Here is a 21,842-nt window from a genome sequence, read left to right as displayed (position 1 = left end):
TCCAAGTCATTCCCCAATTGAGAAATGGTCAAAGGATATGAACAGGCCGTTTTCTGATGAAGAAATCAAAGTTATATATTACCATATGAAAAAATGCTCGCAATCACTATTGATTAGAGAGATGCAAATTAAAACAACTCTCAGGTACCCACCTGACACCTGTCAGATTGGCTAATATGACAAAAAAGGAAAATAATAAATGTTGGAGAAGCTGTGGAAAAATTGGAACACTAATGCATTGTTGGTGGAGCTGTGAACTGATCCAATCATTCTGGAGAGCAATTTGGAATTATGCCCAAAGGGCCATAAAGCTTTGCATACCCTTTGACCCAGCAATACTGTTGGGTCTTTTTCCCAAGGAGTTCATAGAAAAGGGGAAAGGACCCATGTGTTCAAAAATATTTATAGCTGCTCTTTTTGTGGTGGCAAGGAATTGGAAATTGAGGGGTTTCCCATCAGTTGGGGAATGACTGAACAAGTTGTGGTATATGATTGTAATGGAATTCTATTGTGCTGTGAGAAATGATGAGTAGGAGAAGTTCAGAGAAACGTGGAAGAACTTACATGAACTGATGATGAGTGAGATGAGCAGAACAAGAAGAACATTATACACAGTATCATCAACATTGTGTGCTGATCAACTGTGATGGACTGGATTCTTCTCATCAATACAATGGTACAAGAGAATTCCAGGGGACTCATGATGGAAAAGACTCTCCAAATCCAGAAAAAAAAAAGAACTATGGAATATGGATGCTGATTGAACCATACTATTTCTTTTGTTTTGGGTGCTGTTGTTTTTCTAATTTGAGGTTTTTCCTTATTGCTCTCTTATAGCATGACTGATGCAGAAATATGTTTAATGTTGTTATGTATATATGTATGTGTATATATATATATTGTATTGCCTGCTGTCTGGGGGAGGGGAGGGAGGAAGAAAAATTTGAAATTGGAAATCATGTTAAAAGATGCTGAAATATGTCTCTACATGTAACTGGAAAATAATAAAATATTTTATTTTTTAAAAAAAGAGTTAGTGTTTTCCCCTCATTAGGTGACTTCAAGTAAAGATCAAATGATTACTTGAATAGCTTATTGTCTTTTAATAAACATTTATATGTTCCTAATATGGACAAGACACTGTGATAAAAGCAATAGTTCTTATTCTGGGGTTTGTGAATATTTCTAAAAAATATTTTGTTAACTACATTTTATGTAACTGGTTTCCTTTGAAATCATATGTATTTTACTTTATACATTTAGAAACATTCTTCTAAGGAGGGTTCCATTGGCTTTACCAGATGACCAAAATGGTCCATGACTCAAAAAAATGGTCAAGTCCAATACATATAATGTGAATTTTCATTCAGGTATACATTGGACTACTGTAGATGGCTTCTGAGTCCTGGGATTCTGTGACTTCCCCAAATAACCATTCAAATCCCAGAAAGGAAAAAACAACACCTGGTGCTGGTATAGTACTGTTAATTGTGTGTCATAATATACAACATGTGTGCACAGATGTGTTTGGTAAGAGCTTCTCTGAAATGGGTCCTTAAATTTTTAAGATGGTCTATTCTTTGTAAGCAAAATTCCCATTAGGCATTTTCCCTAATAGGAAAGTTTTCTTACTCTTCTGAGACCAATATCTATAACCTGACTAAAAAACCTTGGGTAACTACACGTCTAGCATGTCCCCATGAGGCACTGTCTGTACCAGCCACTCTATAAAAAAACATTGTAACTTATTTTCCGAAACTCTCTAAAGTTGTATTTTTGAAGAACTAATGAAGTGCAGATAGTGCAGGAGGCCCACTATTTCTCAGACTACTATTAATTCCTAACAGGATTAATAATGATATCTTGTATTTATGTAGTATCTTTCTAACATCACATAAACTCCAAACACTTTTACATGCATTTCCCTAAAACACAAAATAACTAAATCCTAAAGTACCTCTTTTCATTTGATTATAAACAAAAGCTAACTACATTTCTCCCTCCTAATATAATTGACAAGAATACTAAGATAATCAGTACAGCTGATTGAATTGTGGAAAAGTGCATTGGATTTGGGATCAGATGACCAGTGTTCAAAACTCACTTTGTAATTGTGTAACCAATGGCAAACTAACCTTACTGGGCCTTAGTTTCCCCATCTATAAAATAAAGGACCTAAACTAGATGAACTCTTATGTCTCTTTAAGTATTTATATTCCAGTAGAAGTAAGAATGTATCTTCGTTGTTTTTACATTAAGGTCTAAAATTGGGTGGAAGGTTTAAAGAGGCAGATTTAAACCTGATTTAAGGGGAGAAAAACTTCCTAACCATTAGGAATGGGCTGCCTCAAGAGGCAATGGGTTTCCAGTCTTATTGGGGAAATTCAGCAAATATTAGATGAGTAATTATAGGGTATGTCATAGAAAGAATTCTTTTTTCAGGTACAGTTTGTACTACATGGAACCTGGGCACCTTTCCAATATCAAAATTTCTTTGATTCTGTGATTAAAATTCTAAGAAAGAGCTGAGGATGCTTTAAGGCTCTCTATTTTGAAAGATATCTTATTAGGAAAGATGTTACTGACCTAAAATGAACTAATTCCCTTAAAATTTAGAGACTGATTTCCAACAGTGAGAGTCCTTGGCTGCCCGGAACTCCAAGGGGCAATGGAAATAATCAGCTACTGTATTTAATGGCTATAATTTGGAGGTAAGACTGGTAATAATAGTGTATCTTTTATATATTGAAGTATATGTCTGCAGAACTTAGTAGGTTTGGAGACTCCTGAAATGAGAATATTTTTAAATATACTATGGATGAAGTGAGAGACTGAGTTTCTCTCAAAACAATTTGGTGGTAGTCATAAGGGGTATAAGTTGGCCTTTTGAATTTTCATTTTGCAGAAAATCATGATCCTCACACACTCTTGTGATGATTTTTTTCCCCTTCAGACTCAGAGTAATTCAAGCAATAAATGTTATTTTCAGAGTGGAAATGGTCAAAATGTCTAAGCCCCAAATTTAACCTATAATTATGGTTGAAAATTAGAGTTTCCTTTCTTCCAGATTTTCAGTCACCCAACTTTTGACCTGGCTCATGGCTAAGACAAGCTAAAATATTCCAATCTAGTATGACCTAAAGGCAGAAATACTGCAGTGAACTCATAATGAAAAGTAGATAACTTAATCCCAAAGAAGAAAATCTAGGTAGTATTTCCATTAGTTTTATTCTACCTTTGTTCCGATTACCTCTAGAATCAAGTACAAAGATCTTTAAACTGGTACTGAAAGTCCTCCATGATTTGGCACCCACCTATCTTTCCATTCTTATTTCATATTATTACTTTTCATCTACTCCCCATCACTTTCCAACTGCTCTGCTAGCTGTTTTTTTTTACATGTCATTCTGTCTCCTAACTCAATACCTTTGTACAAGTGATCTCCCAAGTCTCATGTGCATCATTTCTAAAACACAGAATTCCAATGTTCCTTCAAATCACAGCCTATGTGCCTAAATAAAGCATTTTCTAATCCCTACAATTATTAATAATTTCTTTGTTATTAAAAATTGTATTATCTTCTCTGAATACATGTTTTAAATCCCCCCAATTCACTCTCTCTCTCTCTCTCTCACACACACACACACACACACACACACACACACACACACACACTCACACACACATGCACACGCACATGCACTCGTGTCTTGGATTCATGAGGCTAAATTCAATGGTCGAATAAGAGATCAGGCTCTCCTACCCATTTCCCAAATTTTAGCAGTAAATGTCCTCTAAATGCATAGCTATATGGTAAACATTACTGCCACATCATTAAAAGTTTAAAGCAAAATCCAACAGACAACTCATGTGTGTTCCACTGCAGGGTACTGAAAGATTTAAATTCTGATCGTCCAGATTTAGGATGAAAAGTGAGTGCAGGGAGTGTGAAAGCTATCAAAGTCCCCCTTGGGCATTTACAGATGAGAGGCACATTCCTTCAGTCTATGGAGTCCCAGTTTTCTTCATGTTGATACAAGTAACAGTATTTATGTGAAGGTCCCAGTAGAAGTCTCTGACATGGGTTTGAGGTGTTGTTTTTTTTTTTTTTATTTTAGCAGGGCAATGGGGGTTAAGTGACTTGCCCAGGGTCACACAGCTAGTAAGTGTCTGAGGCTGGATTTGAACTCAGGTACTCCTGAATCCAGGGCCGGTGCTTTATCCACTGCGCCACCTAGCTGCCCCGAGGTGTTCTATATGCTCTATTCCTGATACTTCTACATAAGGTTCTGCCTTTCAAATGTACTTTCAAATCTGAGTACTATTTGGCCAAGATACACATCCCTGAGTTCTTAGATGCTCTTTTCTGAGAGCTAATTGGACAAGGCCTGCACATCTAAGTTCTTTTATCTTTGGAACAGCTTTCCATGACACATAGTAAAGATCCTCAGAGGCAGATACCTATTCCTAGGCTCATATACCAAGGATGGAGTTGAGTCCAACTTCCTCATTTTAATTTAATTTTTTTTTTTTTTTGGTGAGGCAATTGGGGTTAAGTGACTTGTCCAGGGTCACACAGCTAGTAAGTGTCTGAGGCTGGATTTGAACTCAGGTACTCCTGAATCCAGGGCTGATGTTTATCCACTGCGCCATCTAGCTGCCCCCAACTTCCTCATTTTAAAATGGGGAAACTGAGGCCCAGAGAATTTAAATGATTTGCCCTAAATCACAAAGGTATTAAGTGACAGAGGCAAGATTTTGAACCACATCTTCTGACTCAAAAACCCAGTGCTATTTCCACTAAAGCACTTTCCCTCAAGGAGAATTCTATGATAGACCAGTTAATAATTAAAATTATAACAATTATCATGATGGTGACAATGATAAACTAGCATTTATATAGTGTTTTCAGGTTCACAAAAATTTTATGAATATTATTTCATTTGATCCCAACAATAACAACATTTATAGAGTGCTTACTATGTGCCGAGTACTGTGCTAAGCACTTTACAATTATTATTTCACTTGATCCTCACAATAACCATGGGGGGAAGGCACTATAATTACCCTTATTTTAGAGATAATGAAACTGAGGCACAGAGAAAAATGATAGGGGTCATGCAGTTAATAAGTGTCTAAGACAGGATTTGAACTAAGGTTTTTACCAACTCCAAGTCTAGTCCTCTGATCACTGTGCCCTCTAGCTGTTATTTTAAATAACTCTGGAATGATTTTCAGTGACATAAGGAGATTACCTCAGAGCATACACTCTAACAAGCTTCAGAATCATTATTTTAAAGTGATCCTAAGAGAAACAACTATTATCTCAGAATGGGTGTTATGTCATTTGCAAAGTTTGCAAAAAAGGGAAAATATCAAATATTACTGAACTTCTTGAATGCAAATTTGTGAGGCTACAGGTCAATAGGCTTCAGAGAAAACTAATAACTCTTAACATTCAAGCAAAAGAGGATTAAAATTAACTCTTAACATTCACGCAAAAAAGTATAAAATTATCCACACTTAATACTTAGGAAAGGAGGGTCCCAAAATGACTATTATGTAGTTATACTGGTAGAGTAAAAGTAATGATAATAACAACAATAATAACAGCTTAATTCACCACTTAGTCTAACTTTCACAAACAGAAATTCATACATCAGTGGAACCTTAACAGTTAAGTGAGTCACAGAAACTAAAATAAGACCTTGATTGATGAAAAATTGGTGATCTGGGGCAATCCAGTGCAAGAGAATTCTGTGAGGGCAGGGGCTGTTTAATTTTGGGTTTATATCCCTCATACCTAGCACAGGACCTAGAAATGGCAGGTGGTTAACAAATGTTTGTTGCTTTTGTGGTTATATTTGGAAGTTTAATTTAAAATATTAATGTGTAACTATGACTTTTGCCTTATCCTATCACTATTCCTCAGGTAGTCAAGTCAGAACATTAAATCTTATCCTAAAATGTTGTAGTCTGAGATTATGTCTATTTAAATTTACAGAGGAAAGTCCTTTACAGATTATATGAAAAGGGAGAATATCTACTTAGCTTGTCAAAACTAGCTCACTCTCAACCCCATGCATTGTACACATCCTTCCTCCTCCCCAAAATATTTTCATCATCAATGAAGAACTTTCCTTTCCTTGCTTCAAAATCACTTCCTTATGGAAAGCCTTCCTCATCATGAACATTCCCAATACCTACCAATCACAGTTATGTACCCTACTTGCACTAGTTTCATATGCTTGTGTCCCCTGACCGTTCATTTTATAGGACTGTGTACATATAGGCATTCAGTGTCGGCAGATTGACTAATAAAAGCATAAATGCAGAGTATTTTGTGGCTAGACAACCCATTCCCACAACCACTATGCTATATAGTTCCTTTAGGATATATTAATGGGGAGGAAGCCAAATAGATACATTGGAAAGATTTAAAATAAGATAGATGCAATTTTTGTAGGTCTTTTGGCATTATACTATGCAATATGCTGATAGAATAAAGTAGTATAAATTTTCAGTTTTATTCTGTTATCTTCAGATACATTATAGATTTTTTAAAAACGCCTGGGCTTTATGACTTTCAAAATTCATTGCTTAACCTGTAAACATCATTCAATAATATGAAAAAAAAAGTAAGTACACAAAGGATGGCAGCATCTGCTGAAACAAAACATACAGTTATAATATAAATATGGAAATAGCATGAAATCAAAATGGTATAAGTGAGTTTCATACCTGTGCATCAAAATAAGAAGTGATCAAAGCATAAATGATTTCCCCAAAGTAAAACAATAATTAAGGCCCAGATTTCTTGAGGCTCCAGCCCTCTTGTCAAAATGAGTTTGTGGTTTTGTTTTGTTTTTCTTTTGGGGACTATATCATTTTAAGCAATCCTCTCTTTCTCATTTAATACCAAAGTTGGTTTCCATATAATTTGCCGAAACCTACTCTTTGTTCTAAAGTATGACATTATGACCACCAAACCAAACCAACTGTTGGAGGGAAAACAGTTTTCAAAGATAAATGCATTGCAGCTCATACCACTTTCCCAAAATAAAAATTCATAAGATATTTCCTACCTATGGTCGTAATAACAGTGCCAGCAAAGAAGAAGGAACTTCCCAAGTCCCAGTGACTGATTTGATTGGAGGTGTTTCCTAAAGGTATAATCCCTGCATTTATTGCTTCCACTATTTGCTGCAAGTTTAAAAAGAAACTTGTCAGTATACATGATCATAGGAATTATATTGAATATATTTTAAGAAAAATTAATTACTAGTCATATGAAAAAATCAGCTCTAAGGTTTTACTTTTTAATGTGAATTGTATATAGTTTAGAATAATACTTTATAATGTAAAGTTCTTATAATTAATTTATGAGAAGTTATGCTTGATATCAACTAGTTCTTAAAACAATGGGGACAGCATAAATAGCATAATGTTAATATACATTATTAATTAACACATTTAACCAGGATGAATTTAGTAAAGCTTCCCATATGTCAGAAACAACCAGAGAGCTTAAATACAAAAGTTGCAACCTACACAGAAATTTAAATACTAGAGACTAGAATCCTCTAGAAGAAAATACTTCTTGAGAGTAACAACTTTTTAACAAGTACATCAAGTCTGTTTTTATACTTATATGTGAATAATGACCATGAATTTAGAACATGACCAATTATAGTCAAAAATAGATTGGGATAAGGTGGAAAAGAGAAGCAAACTTTAATAACAGACTCCTCACTAAGCCTAAGTCCTAAGTGTGATATGTCAGCAAGTTTCAAATTTCTTAAAATTTTTATAGCAAGAGTTTTTAAAAGGGGCAGCCAGGTGGTATAGTGAAGAGAGTACCAGGCCTGGAGTATGGAAAATTCATCTTCCTGAGTTCAAATCTGGCCTTAGACAATTACTAGTGATGTGACCCTAGGAAAGTCACTTAATCCTGTTTGTGTCAGTTTCCTCATCTGTAAAATGAGCTGGAGAAGGAAATGGCAAAACTACTCCAGAGTCCTTGCCAAGAAAACCCTAAATGGGGTCACAAAGAGTCAGACATGGCTGAAAAATGATTGACCTGCTATTAAATTGATGGTGAGGGGAAATTCACATAATGTTCACTTAGTAATCATTGCACAATAAGGTTTGAGTGTCTATTGCATGGGAAGCATTATACTAGAAGATGTAAGGAGCTATGAGGAAAGAGAAGACTCAATGACTCCCTTCAAAGGATAGGTCATTTAGTAAACTTTAGCATGAAGGGAATTATGATGCAATAGGAAAAATACTGACTTTGGAATCAAGATTTAGGGTCATATTCTGGATCTGAATGACTCTCTTTGGGACCTTGAATAAATCACTTTGCTTCTTGTGACTTCCTTTTACTCATTCATAAAATTAACAAGTTGGACCAGGTCAGCAATTTCAGACATGGCCAAACTTACATATTCCCTTCTGCTGGAAAAAAGATTGAAATGGAAATGGAAAATATTTAACAAAATAAATAAAAATACAATAGATAACATTACTTTTTCAAGCTAAGTGATTATGGGTTGCATGGATCCTTCTGTATGGATTAGTAGCCATCTTTCTATTTGAGTTTGGCCCCATCAGACTAGATAATCTCTAAGATTCCTTCTGGCTCTTAATGTATGACCTGCTTTATTAGCTTTTTGATTCCTGTTGATTAACAACCTTTTTAGCTTCCCCATATGCAAAATCAGGATAGCAATACTCTGACTACCTATCTCAGGGAGTTGTTGGATATTAAAAGGTGTGCTATCAAAATCTGGAGTTGACATTATTACTATGTTATAACATACAAAGACCATTCAAAAGCATTCTAAGTATAAAACTATGAGGCTATCTACATATTGGTATAAAAATCTATGAATAAAAGACAAAGAAAAGAAAAAAGGGTACCTGCCAAAGTTAGAGGTGTAGATATAGAAATCATCTTCATATAACTAATAACTAAATAAATGAAAGTAGAAGAGCTATTCCAGGAAATAACTCCAGAGGGAGAAGAGCCAAGAGTTTAGTATAGTGGAATATTATGTTTATGTTTCACGTTAGACAATAAATAAGTTCTTGAAAAATTATCTGTAAAGCAACTGTTCTCCAAGAAGAGGTTCATATCTCCCCTGTGCTGAAATCATGCTTTATGTATTATTATCAGTGTGAAGAATTCTACATGGGGGAACTCCCTCCACCATGCAGATCCACCTCATCTAAAGACTAAATAGGTAGTCCTAGGGGGGTTATCTGAAATCCAGAGAGTTTAAATAATTTGTTCAGGATCACCCCAATAGCAAATGCCAGAGAGGTGAGATCTGAACCAAGATCTTCCTGAATAATATGTACATGTTCATGTGTATACAATATATTAACTTCCCTTCATCCTCAGGTACTGGCCTCAGCTCTCTCTTTTTCTTACATTATTTACTTGAACCTCAAAATTCTGAATTCAAAGTTTTTTTCACTACTTGAAAACTCTGTAGGCCTTTATAATTTGGCTTTTCTCCCACTATTCAACTGCAACTGTTATTTAAAGAGTTATCAATGACCTCCTAATTGTCAAATTGAATGCTGTTTTTTTTCCTGTCTCCACTCTTCATTCTCTGCATACTATTGATTCCTGGATACCTTTTCCCATGGCTGTACTGGTACCATATTGTGAAATTTTGAGTGATAGCATTTATTTACACCTTGGAAATTAGCAAATTCTATAAAGTAGGGATTGATTCATTGTTAATTGCCTAATCTTAAGAAAGGGATGTAGAAAATGTGAATAACACAGATTACATTTTAAAATGAATTGTCCAACACAGAGCCAATTGTTAAACACTTACCAGCACATCAAATCCATGTCTAATCTCATGGTTTCAGAGAGACTATACAGTGAATATTGAACACTCCTTATGTGAATGCTGATCATTCCTCTGCTTCCTTCACTGGTTCCTTTTCCTGTCATTTTAATTTAGGCATTTCCCACATTGGCTCTGAGCACATGTCTTTCCTTTCTTCCACTTGTGTCCTGTCATCCACTTTAATGGCTTCAAATTTTACCTCTGTACACACTTCTCCAAAGTTCATCTCTCCACTCCTAACTTTTTACCTGACCTCTAGACCAATATCTTCAGGTACCTTATGGACATATTCAGCTAGAAATGTCACCAAATTAACCATTTTTCCAAAAGCATCCCCCCAACCAGACTTCCCTATTTCTGTTCATGTTAGTCAGACCTGAAACTTCCTTTTCGTCTTTAAAAGTTTCTCTTTTGGTTTTTCTTTTACTTTATCTAATAAGTCACTGAATCTTTTAGATTCTATCTTCTTGGTATCTCTTGTACCTGCTCCCAGCCTCCCATTGTCAGACTTCTGGCTCATGGCCTCTTGCTTGATCAATTATAATAGGTTCATCATCTTTTGTTTCCACTTTTAGTTCTCACCATGTCTGCCAAAGTAATACCTTTAATGCACATTTAAAATCAGATCACTCTATTGCTCAAAATTCTTTAGTGGTTCTACATTGCCAAATGAGTAAAGGTTAGGCTCCTCAACCTGGCATTCCTAGATAAGATAATCTGACCCCAATAAACATCTAAAGCCTTATCCCACCATTTTATATCATATATTCTACACTCTAGCCAAAATGGACATTTTACTTGTCCCTACTAACCTATTGATGCAATTATTTTACCTGCTAGCTACACAAATAATCTCGTTCTCCCTTCTCCTCCTTGGTCTCTGGCATCTGATTGCTAGAATGCTATCATCTTCCAAGTCCTGGCTCATTTCTTCCTTGACATTCTAGAACAGAAATAATATATCCTTCCTCCGAACTCACATAATACTCTGATGCTTTCATATGCAATGACTATATTCTATTTTTCATATATGGTTATTTGGGTACAATACTTCCTTTGTGGATTATAAGCTCTATGAACAAAAAGACTAATTTGTCTTCATGGCTCTTTAGCAAAATGACCTTGCACATGATAGAGACCCAATAAATATCTTTAGAATCTACGGAATTGAATGGCTGTTTATGAATTAATTCACTAAATTTATTTGTAACTGTAGTAATGATAATAGCTAAACAGCAAATTATTTGGATAGGGTTGTTTTTTACTAGTGCTATGCCTTTCTGAAACCTCAGTCAGCATTAATAAAGCCTTGACTTATTGTGGGCCCATGATAAGAAATAAAAATGTGTATAAATCGCATATGCTTCTGGAATATAATAATCCCATAGGAATCAATACATATATACATAAATATATATTAAGTTCCTAGTGTGAATGTTTCAAACACTGTGGTAGATCATGAATACAAGGACAAAAATGAAACAAGTATCTGCCCTCAATGGGTTTGTATCCCCCCCCCCTCTCTCTCTCTATATATATATGTATATATATATATGTGTGTGTATGCACATATGTATATATACACATATGTATGTATACATGTGTACTTATACTCTTATGTACAAGATATGTTCAAAGGAAATACAAATGAACTGAGGGAGAAGTAGAGGAGGCTCTACAACTGCTTTATCAAGAGAGCCCTCATGCAGGAGGTGACATTTTTAATCTGTAAGAGATGAAATGAGGAGGGCACATATTTTAGACATAGTGGACGACAGCCTAAGCAAAGGAATAAAGATGCAAACTGAAAGTAATCCGTGTGCAACAGCAAGAAAGTCAGTTTTGCTGGATCATAGAAGACCCAAAGTGGAATAATATATTGCAAGCTTGGAAAAGTAGGCTGAAGCCAGGCTGAAAAAGGCTTTCTAAATGCTAGAAGAATATATATTTTATTCCAGAGGTAACAGGAAGCCACAGGAGTTTTGGGGACAGTGGTATGACTTTTTCAGACCCGTGCTTTGGGAAAATTGTTTAGGAAAATACATGGTGGATAGATTGTAGAGGGAGAGATGTCAGGCAAGGAGACCAATAGGTTATTCCAATAGTAAGGTAATGAAGTGATGAAGTTTGGAACAGGGCAGGGAGTGTTGTTGTGTAAATGGAGAAAAGGAGATTGGATATAAGTGCTGTTGAGGAGGTAAAGTCAATAAGACTAGGCAACTGATTGGAAACATGTCATGAGGGAAAGGGAGGCACTTAGAATGATTACAGTGCTACAAGATAGGTGATTGGGGTCTTTAATAGAAATAGGAAAATTTGGAAAAAGATTAGGTTTAGGAATATTTATCCATGACCTCCGATTATGTACATGGTTATATTTGATTATAGAAATATAAACATATTTTTAATTAATGAATTTGATTATAATTGTTCCTCATTTGCTGTTTTCTCATATCCTCATCTTTAGACTTAATAGAGGCATGCCAAATGTAAGCTAGGTTACAAAGAACCAAGGCTTGAGATTTTTAAAAAATAGATATTCTCTACCTAGGACCAACAGCCAACTTTCTCTTTCTTGCAGCAAACAACAAGATATGTGTAGGTGCAAGAAAAAATAAAAGTGGGTTCTGACATCACATTTCACACTAAAAATGCATGACTGAGAGCCATTTACAGAAGTGACAGGATTACTTTAATTGTCCTATGTTTTCAGCTGAATGTTGGTAATCATGCAACTTTGTCCATCCCCCATATCTAAATCCATCACCTGCTGGTTACTTTGGTTTTGTGTTTGTCTTCCTACACAAGTTACTACATCAACAGAAAGAAAAAATAGTGGTGAATTTATGTAATTTATAAAGATTAAAGGTGATTAGATTAGCCCCTACTGTATTTAGATTCTGAGTAAGAATCATGTTTTCAAGATTTCTCTGTAGAATGTTATATAGGCCAGACAGTGTGCCTAAAGTTGTTTTTTTTTTTTCCGGGTTGGGAGAGGAGAAGCAGGGGGTGGGGCATAATTATCACTGTTTTTAAGAGATTAGCTTAGATGAAAATAATTTTAAAAGGTTTTGAAAGCCCTTAAATGATCTCCCAAATAATGCACAACCAATCCTGACCACACATTTCAACATTTCCTATCAAAATGAGATTTTTTTTAAATACAAAAAGTACTGTATTCATTTTCAGGAGAAAGATTCTCTTTGCTTTTATCTTTTGGAAGGCAACTCTAGAATTAAAAGTCTTTCCTGTTCCATCTCTCTTCCCCTTGCCCCAGCCTTTCAAAGGTATTTTTCTATAAGCTAATGAATGAATACATTCTAAACATTTTTATTCTTGTTTTTGAAAGTATAGAATCATTAGCCACATATAAAAACAAAGATTCAATGCCAAATCATAAAGATGAAGCAGGGATGGAGACACCCATAGATTCTAAAAAGAGGAAATCAATGAACTTCTCTTTAAAAAATACATACACACACAAACATATATATATATATATATTTCAATACAACTCATATTATTTGCAATTCTATGTTTTATTTCATGCATTTAAAACATTATTCTGAGAAAGGGTTCACCTGACTGCCAGAAGGGTCCATGACAGAAAGAAGATTAAGAACTTCTGCTTTAGAGGATGGTAGGAGGAAGGTCATGGAAAGGTTATTGCCTAATTATTGACATTAGCTCACATAAACCCTTTGTAATTCTCCTCCTACCTTTTTGATCTTGCCAAAAAGTTCTGTGCTAGGTTTGCTACAATCACTCTAACTATCCCCATCAACAGCTCAAGCTGAAAAAGCCTTAAATTGGAAGGCTTTTGAACTGGATCCTCCATATCATCCAGGTTCACAACCTTGGTGTCATTCTCAACTCCTTATTCTCATTCTCCATATATAAACAGTTGTCAAGTCCTGTAGTTTCTTCCTGCAGAGCATCTTTCATATCCACCTTTTTATCCCCTTTGATATTTCCACTATCCTGGTACAGGTTCTCATCACCTCACACATGGATCATGCCAATAGCCTACTGGTTGGTCTTCCCACTCTCATCCTCCATTCTGCTGTCAAAATGACTTTCCTAAAATAAAGGTTTGACTATGTCACTGCCTCCCTTCCATGCAATCAACTCCAATTGTTCCCTATTGCCTCCAGAATAAAATATAAGATTCTGTTCAACCTTTTAAAACCTTCTTACCTTCTCAGTCTTATTATATATTACACCCCTGCTCCTCCCCACTCATGTGTTCTGCAGTCTATGAACACTGGCTTCCTTCCTGTTCTACACACAAGACCCTTGATCTCCTGATTCAGCATTTTCACTGACTGTTCCCCATGCCTGGATTATTCTCCTTCCTCATATCCATGTCCTGGATTCCTCCAAATCTCAGCTAAAATTTCATCCTTTTTGAAAAGCTTTTCTTGATTCCTCATAATGCCAGTGCCTTCCCTCTGTTGATTATTTCCAATTTATCCTGTCTGTATCTCTCTTCTACATAGTTGCTTACATTTCATCTCCCCCTCAGACTGTGAGCTTATTAAAATCAGAGACCATCTTTTGCCTTTCTTTCAAACCCAAGGATTTAACACACTTCTGGGCACATAGTAGGTACTTAATAAATGCTTGTTGATTGACTGATGTATAAATCTACACTAAAATGCAGCTTCTGGCTTACTCTATTTTTTTTTTGCTTTTTGTTTTTGTTTTTGTGTTAGGTTTTTTTTTTTTTGACTGCCTGACTGACCAAGTGAGTTGGGAAGTCTGGGTTCAAATTACATTCAACATTGCATCTCTCACCTGCTTTTGCACTGGCAATCTTCCATGGCTAAAATACACTCTCTCCTTCTAACCTTTGTCATATAGAATCCATCTTTTCATTCAAGACATAACAAACACCAGTTCTACATGAGGTTGCCTGATCTCACAAATTGCCAAGGCCCAACCCTCCCTATTTTGTGTTTGTTCTCATTATAATGTTCCCAAAGTCTTAGTGCAGTTTTAAGCTTTAATAAGCTTGAAACTATACACATGTGTGTTTGCACACACCCATGTTTATTCCCCATTAGAATGTAATCTCCTTGAGAAGAGATTGTTTCATTTTTTTTTTAATTTGTATGCTCAGTGCCTAGAACATAATGGGAACTTGATAAACTCTTATTGACTGACTGCCATGTCACTTATTATCTGTGTGTAATTGGGAGAATGAACTTCAGAAATATTAGAGAATTAGAATTAGCAGTATCTAGCAACTGACTGTATTTGGTAAGTGAAGAAGAAGGAAGACTCAAAAATGAGATAATGCCACCTGAATTTGCTTTTCGAGATATCAATTACTAAAATGTGTTAATTGTTAAACCTTTATAAGTGGGTAAAGGGAAAATCACAGGGATATAAAATGGGCTGTATGTGAAAATTTGACCTGAAATTGTATATGAAAAATATATTTCAGTAAAACTATATTTCAAAAAATAAGACTTCATTAGTATTTTTCACACCAATACAGATTGCAACCTCTTTGGTTAAGAATAGCAGTGACCAACAAAATATCAAGCTCAATCTTTGAACCTCTGAAACTTTTAGTGGATGAGCCTTTCAGGACTAAGTTAGTCTTTGAATGACAGACTTTGCTGAGCTCATCTCTGAAATATTTCTGGCTTGTCAAAGGGATCAGCCAGAGCTTTTTCTTTGCTGGCATAGTCCCTTTATCATTATTAATAGTAAAAATAATGAATAATAACAGCTGACATTAGTCTATCAGATGAGGAAACTGGCACCCAAGGAGCTTTATTGACTTGTCTATTGTCACACAGGTAGTAAGTGTCAAAAGGTTGAGGAGAGAATGACTTGTGAGGAAGTGGAAACAAACTTTGGATTTGGAGAATGAAGAGAAGGAAACTAAAACTATGATAAATGACATGAAGTCAACATGTTAATTTATACTGCAGTCAAACTGGATGGACCACTTTTTCTCTTCCAGACTCATCCTATGATTTCTGGCTACAGCTAAAATCTTGCCACCCAGACAACTGTGGGAATCCTTTACACTCTTTAAGACCTTCCTGAAATTCTTTAATGACTTTAATTCTCCCTCCACATTCCCACCACCTGTAAGAAATCTTCTTCTGCCTTTCCTGAATGATGAGACCTCATTATATCTAACTGACCAGTGTCTCAAACATTTTCTAATCTGACAACTGTTGAGCACCATCCCTCTTCCACTTTACAAGTCTTGCTCTTAGAACTGTAATCAAATCAATGATATCATTGCTCCTTTTGGGGGTGGGGCAATGAAGGTTATGTGACTTGCTCAGGGTCACACAGCTAGTGAGTGTCAAGTGTCTGAGGCTGGATTTGAACTCAGCTCCTCCTGAATCCAGGGTCATGCTTTATCCACTGCACCACCTCACTGCCCTTGATATCATTGCTTCTGAAAAAGACATGTTGAATGACTACCATATTATTCAATTTAGCATCCCTTAACCTTAGCAGACCAAAATACTCTTTCCTGGCTACCATTCCTCTTCTCTGTTTTCTCTGACTATTAGAAGGTAAGTTTGTTGGAGGCAAGGACTACTTTGCTTTTGTGTTTCTTTCTCCAGTATATAGCACAATACCTATTACATAGTAGACACTTTCATTCACTCATTCACTCATTCATCTCATTTCCTCTAACTTGGCAAACCATATTAGTGTACCCTCTTATTAATAAATCAAAAAACCACTAAAGTGTTGACCAGTTTAGTGTAATGAAGGTAAACTATGCAAGAGATGCAATGGAGGTCGAAATGACAAGGTATGGAAACTGATTGAATACATAGGTTAAGGAAGAGTTAAGAGTCCAGGATAAGGTAAACCTAAGAGAGTAATAAAGAATGCCATATCCTCTTTTGCATTATTGTTATTTGTGTCTAGCTCTTATCTCCTAAGCACATACCTGGAGTCAAAACCAGATTCTGCTTGAACACATATGTAAAGCACTGTGAACTACTATCATTATCAAACTTTAGAGGCCAGGGAACATCTAATTCATGTTTATATCAAACCCCAATGCTTAGCATTGTGCACAAAGTAGGTACTTATTTCATTGAATTGATTTAAAAGGTATTAGTGAGAAATATAGTAAACTAGGAACTGAAACCTAGACTCAGTTCAAATCAACAAGCATTAGTCGAGTCAACAAGAATTTAAGTTCCTACTATGCACCAGGCATTGTGCTAAGTGCTTTAGTTAAGAATTTGATGATGCACCAGTCATTCTGCAAGATGCTGGAGATCTCATAAGAAAAGCAGAGACGTCCCTACCCTATACTCAAATAGAAAGAACAATACATACACAAGTAAATAAATATAAAAATACACAAGGTATTTGGAGAAAGGGGAGTTGGGGAGAGTGTCAATGACTGGGTGCACCAGCAAAAGTCACATATAGGAAAATCGGGATCCTAAGAGGGTAGAGTGTGAAGGGAGAGCCTTTTAGGCATGTAGGGCAATGTGTGCAAACTCAGGGATCTGGTTGGAAAATTAAGCTGGATTATAGAGTGATTGGTTCTACCCAGATTATAAAGAGCTGTCAATGACAAACAGAGGCATTTGTACTTTATCCTAAAAGCAATAGGAAGCCACTGAAGTTTCGTAAGCAAGAATCTGATGTGGACTGCTGGAGTTTATCCTAAAGACTCACCCAAAAGATAAAAGACCTGTTTGTACAAAAATATTTATACCAGCTCTTTTTGTAGTCACTAAGAAATGGAAATCAAAGGAATGCCCATCAATTGGGCAATGGCTAAACAAGCTGTGGTATATGATGGTGATGGAATATTATGGTTCTATAAGAAATGACAAGCAAGATGATTTCAGAAAGTCTGATGTGGTCAGATCTGCACCTTAGAAATACATATTTGGTAGCTGTGTGGAAGATGTATCAGAGAAGGGAGAGACTGAGGACAGAAGGATCAATTAAGAGGCTATAGCCATGGGCAGCTGGGTGACACAGTGGATTAAGTGTCAGCCCTGGATTCAGGAGGACTTGAGTTCAAATCCGACCTCAGACACTTGATACTTACTAGCTGTGTGACCGTGGGCAAGTCACTTAACCCTCATTGCCTTCAGGAAAAAAAAAGCAAAAGCAAAAAAAAAAAGAGACTATGGCCACAGTACAACTAAAAAAGATATTTGCATGAACTTGGCTTGTTGTTGTTTGTCCTTCATTCTCAAAAAGGGACATGACAAAATAAATGTTTGTTGCAAATAACAAAATTTTTTAAAAGGACCATGACATCAGTATGATGTCATGAGTTGTATTGAATTGGATTTAAGTGAGGGAGGGATGTGCAAGGTCAACAACCTCACTCTCTCCTCCAGAGCCACCTAGGTTCAGTGGCAAGATATGCATCAGAACGACTGGAGATGACCCAGGATGCTTAAGGCAATCGGAGTTAAGTGACTTGCCCAGGGTCACACAGCTAGTAAGTATCTAAGGTGAGATGTGAACTCAGGTTTTCTTGACTCCAGGGCCAGCACTCCATCTACTGTGCCACCTAGCTGCCCCTATGAACTAGGGTGGTGGCTGTATGAATGGAGAGAAAGGGAAAGAAACAAGACATAACAGAGGCAGAATCAACTATCCATGTAAGTTGTCCTTTCCAGGCCTTTGTTTCCTGTGCCTAGCATATAATAGGTCCTGTTATATACTAGTTGACTGATTCCAAAGAGAGAGAGAGAGAGAGAGAGAGAGAGAGAGAGAGAGAGAGAGAGAGAGAGAGAGAGAGAGAGAGAGAAAGTATGGACTAGATAGATAATCTTTGAGGTTCCTTCCAACTTTGAATTTCTAGAGTTCTGATATATTTGCATTTCATTTTGAATATTGAAAATTCAATAGACTCCATTTAGAAATAAGCACATTTTGGCTACTTTTACAACACTGACCTCTCCAAATGATAAAAGCCTTTAGCAATTTGGATAATTTCCCCTGATTAGCCTGTAATCCATTATCTTTCTGAATATATAGCTGTTAATTCTAGAACTCTAAATCCATTTGTGTTCATCATTCCATGCTGTTGTTGTGATCACATCACTCTGACTTTAGGAATATATGACTAAATACATCGAACATGTTTTTATTGTCCAATAACAAGATGCACTGTCATATCTTTTTCAAAGGCTTCCCCATCCTGGAAATGAACCAGAAAAAAATAATAGCTCCCAATTATACTGCATATCAAGGTTTAGAAAGAATTGTCTCCTGTACAAATCTGTTAGTTAAGGTAGCATGTCTTATGATTATCCCAATTTTACATATGGAGAAACTTGAGGTCAGAGAACTTCAGTGATTTGCCTATAGTTACAAAGAAAGTGTCAGAACCAGAATTGGACGCCAAGCCTTCTCATTCCAAGTTCAGAGCTCTCTCATTTACCTTACACCATGGTGCCTAAGTAGCCAGTAGACCTCATGGTTAGTGCTGAATAGATGCTAGACATTATATAAATACATATATATTTAATGTAAACATACATGTATACATATGTGTATATTATATAGACATATTGTTCCATTATTATAATACATTATATTCTATATGTTGTGGTATATTATATATTACATATATACATACATAGATATGTATATATGTATATACCTGTATACCTATATGTTTATATATATAAATTCTCCAAATCATAGAATAGGAATATTCTAATAGGCTTAAAATGTTGTTTCTTAGTTTTCTGCCTTAAAAACTTCTTTTTGCTGATAGTTAAAAATTGTCTTCAAAACCTCAACGATATTTATAGAATTTCAGTAGAAAAAAGTCATATTCCACATAGCAACCTTGCGTTTATTTAATATTTATTCTAAATATGCTCGCATAGCTATCCACTCTTCCTCCCAAAAGAATACACTCTCTGGAGATTGGAGTTCATTTCATTGCTTTTTTGTACTTATATTCTCAGTGCTTAGCACAGTGCCTGACACATTGTAGGAATTTAAACTTTATGCTTGTTCAGCAATTGACACACGGTAGGAGTTTAACCTTTATACTTGTTGATTGATCAATACCATCAACCAAGATAGTTACTAGATGAAAGGAAAGCCTTTGGTAAGAAAAACACGTTTTGATCCTTCCTTTTGCAAATCCAATTCATTCAATAATCATTTATTAAATGCCCATTATGTGCGAGGGACTTTCAGAATCATAAAATCGGCTCATTTATACTTTGAAAACTGGACCCCTTTTAAAAAGGATCCCTGAAAAGCCCACTGTCTCGAAAATTAGGTAGAAATTAATGTTCAGATACTTAGAGGACCCGTGATTTCATCAATGTTGGTAACGTCTCCAAAAAATGTAGATCACAAATCATCCACATTAGAACATTAGATGGTCTTAGTGAATTGCTATGACCAAAAGCAAACAAAGAAATAAACAAATATGACTTAGTGGCCAACCTATTGATGAGCCCCCTCCGAATTTGAACTGGTTGTCAGATGACACACAGGCAGTTCATTGTTGGACACATACTTAAAGTCTTTCTACTTGGGTACCACCCTCTGGAGAGAATGTTTAGTAGGCATCACACGTGAGAGTCCTGGGTCATCTCCATTTCATTATGAGACATTAGATTAAGATGTTAAAATACTTTTGTAAAGTATGAATAGGCTTTTCAATTTTTCTGATGTGAAAAGTTGAAATGTTTCAAAAGACAGCCATAATTTGATCTTTTCCTTGCAATAATTTGGAAAATAAAATTTCCATGTTCTTATCTATAAGTAAAATAGACTTGCAGTTAATCAGCAAAAATGCATAAACTTAAATTACAACTTCTTTCTGGAGATGGAGAGGAAATACATTCAGGCAAACTGCAAAATATGTATGTGTGAGTGTGAATGTGTGTATGTGTTTTTGTGTGTGTGTAAAATTAACATTTCAGTTCCCTGAACCAGTTGCTGCTTATGTTTTAGTATGATGTGGACAATCACCAGAAGGCCACTGTTAAAATTTAATTATTTGATTTATGAGGGTTACTCATAAATCCCTAGAAAAACATATATTCCTCTAAGCCACTCCTCCTTCCCCCCTCAAAAAAAACCCCCAAACACCTTGTCCTTCTAAAACCTGAAAATACTGACAATTTTGGAAATTCTAATCAAAACTATACATACCTATCAGCTTCAGACTTTGCAGCTATTCAATAACTGTGGGGGAGAAAGGGCCTAGGCTGGGAATGGTGGGTACCTTCTCTAGTAATTAATCAATTTTCAGTTTGAGATTAGGATTTTGTAGTCTTGCAAGGCAGAAAAAATGGCCCTTGGGGAGGAGATAAATGAAAGATTAAGTTTCAACAGAACCAGGTAAATTTCTTGGCTAGAGTAACCTGAGGGCAGGTTGCAAGGTATTAAAAGATACAAAACTATTTATTGGGTATCTTTATTAGATATAGCTGAGATCCAAGGAACATGGCAAGGCTGACCAATTCTTTGTATCTCCCCTAGCTCTAAAAATAGTAGGAAAGTGATGAATATTGAACTCCTGGTAAAAGAACTCTGGAGAAGGAAATCCTTTACCTGCTCTCCGACTTATGGTTTTACAAAGTTGCCTGAGGTACTGACAAATTAAGTGATTTATTGAGGGTCAAGACCTCAGAAATGCCACATTTATAATAAAAGGAATGAATACATCATGGCACAGCTACTGGTCATGAGAGGAGAAAGCAGGAGGTATATTTAGCAGAATTTATGACTTTAGGGAGCAGCTAAGTGGCACAGTGGATAAAGCACTGGCCCTGGATTCAGGAAGACCTGAGTTCAAATCCGACCTCAGACACTTGATACTTACTAGCTGTATAACCCTGGGCAAGTCACTTAACCCTCATTGCCCTGCAAAAAACCCCCCACAAAAACAGAAACAAAAACAAAAGCAAAAGCAAAAACAAAAAAGAATTGATGACTTTATATAATAAGCGGCATGTATGCCTACTA

General features: G+C 35.9%; 1 protein-coding gene across 7 annotated transcripts in view; it reads right to left on the bottom strand.

The window, feature by feature from the left end:
• KCNK2 (potassium two pore domain channel subfamily K member 2) overlaps positions 1–21,842 on the bottom strand; it is a 301,669-nt gene that overhangs the window by 137,611 nt on the left and 142,216 nt on the right. For all 7 annotated transcript variants that reach the window (XM_043999510.1, XM_043999513.1, XM_043999509.1 and 4 more), the window contains exon 3: positions 7,086–7,203. In XM_043999510.1, the coding sequence (XP_043855445.1) occupies positions 7,086–7,203 (118 nt within the window). The remainder of the gene's footprint in view (positions 1–7,085; positions 7,204–21,842) is intronic.

Source organism: Dromiciops gliroides, chromosome 4, assembly GCF_019393635.1.
Source record: "Dromiciops gliroides isolate mDroGli1 chromosome 4, mDroGli1.pri, whole genome shotgun sequence".
Taxonomy (NCBI): Eukaryota; Metazoa; Chordata; class Mammalia; order Microbiotheria; family Microbiotheriidae; genus Dromiciops; species Dromiciops gliroides.
Note: the sequence above shows the minus strand (reverse complement) of the source record. Positions and strands in the feature narration are given on the sequence as shown.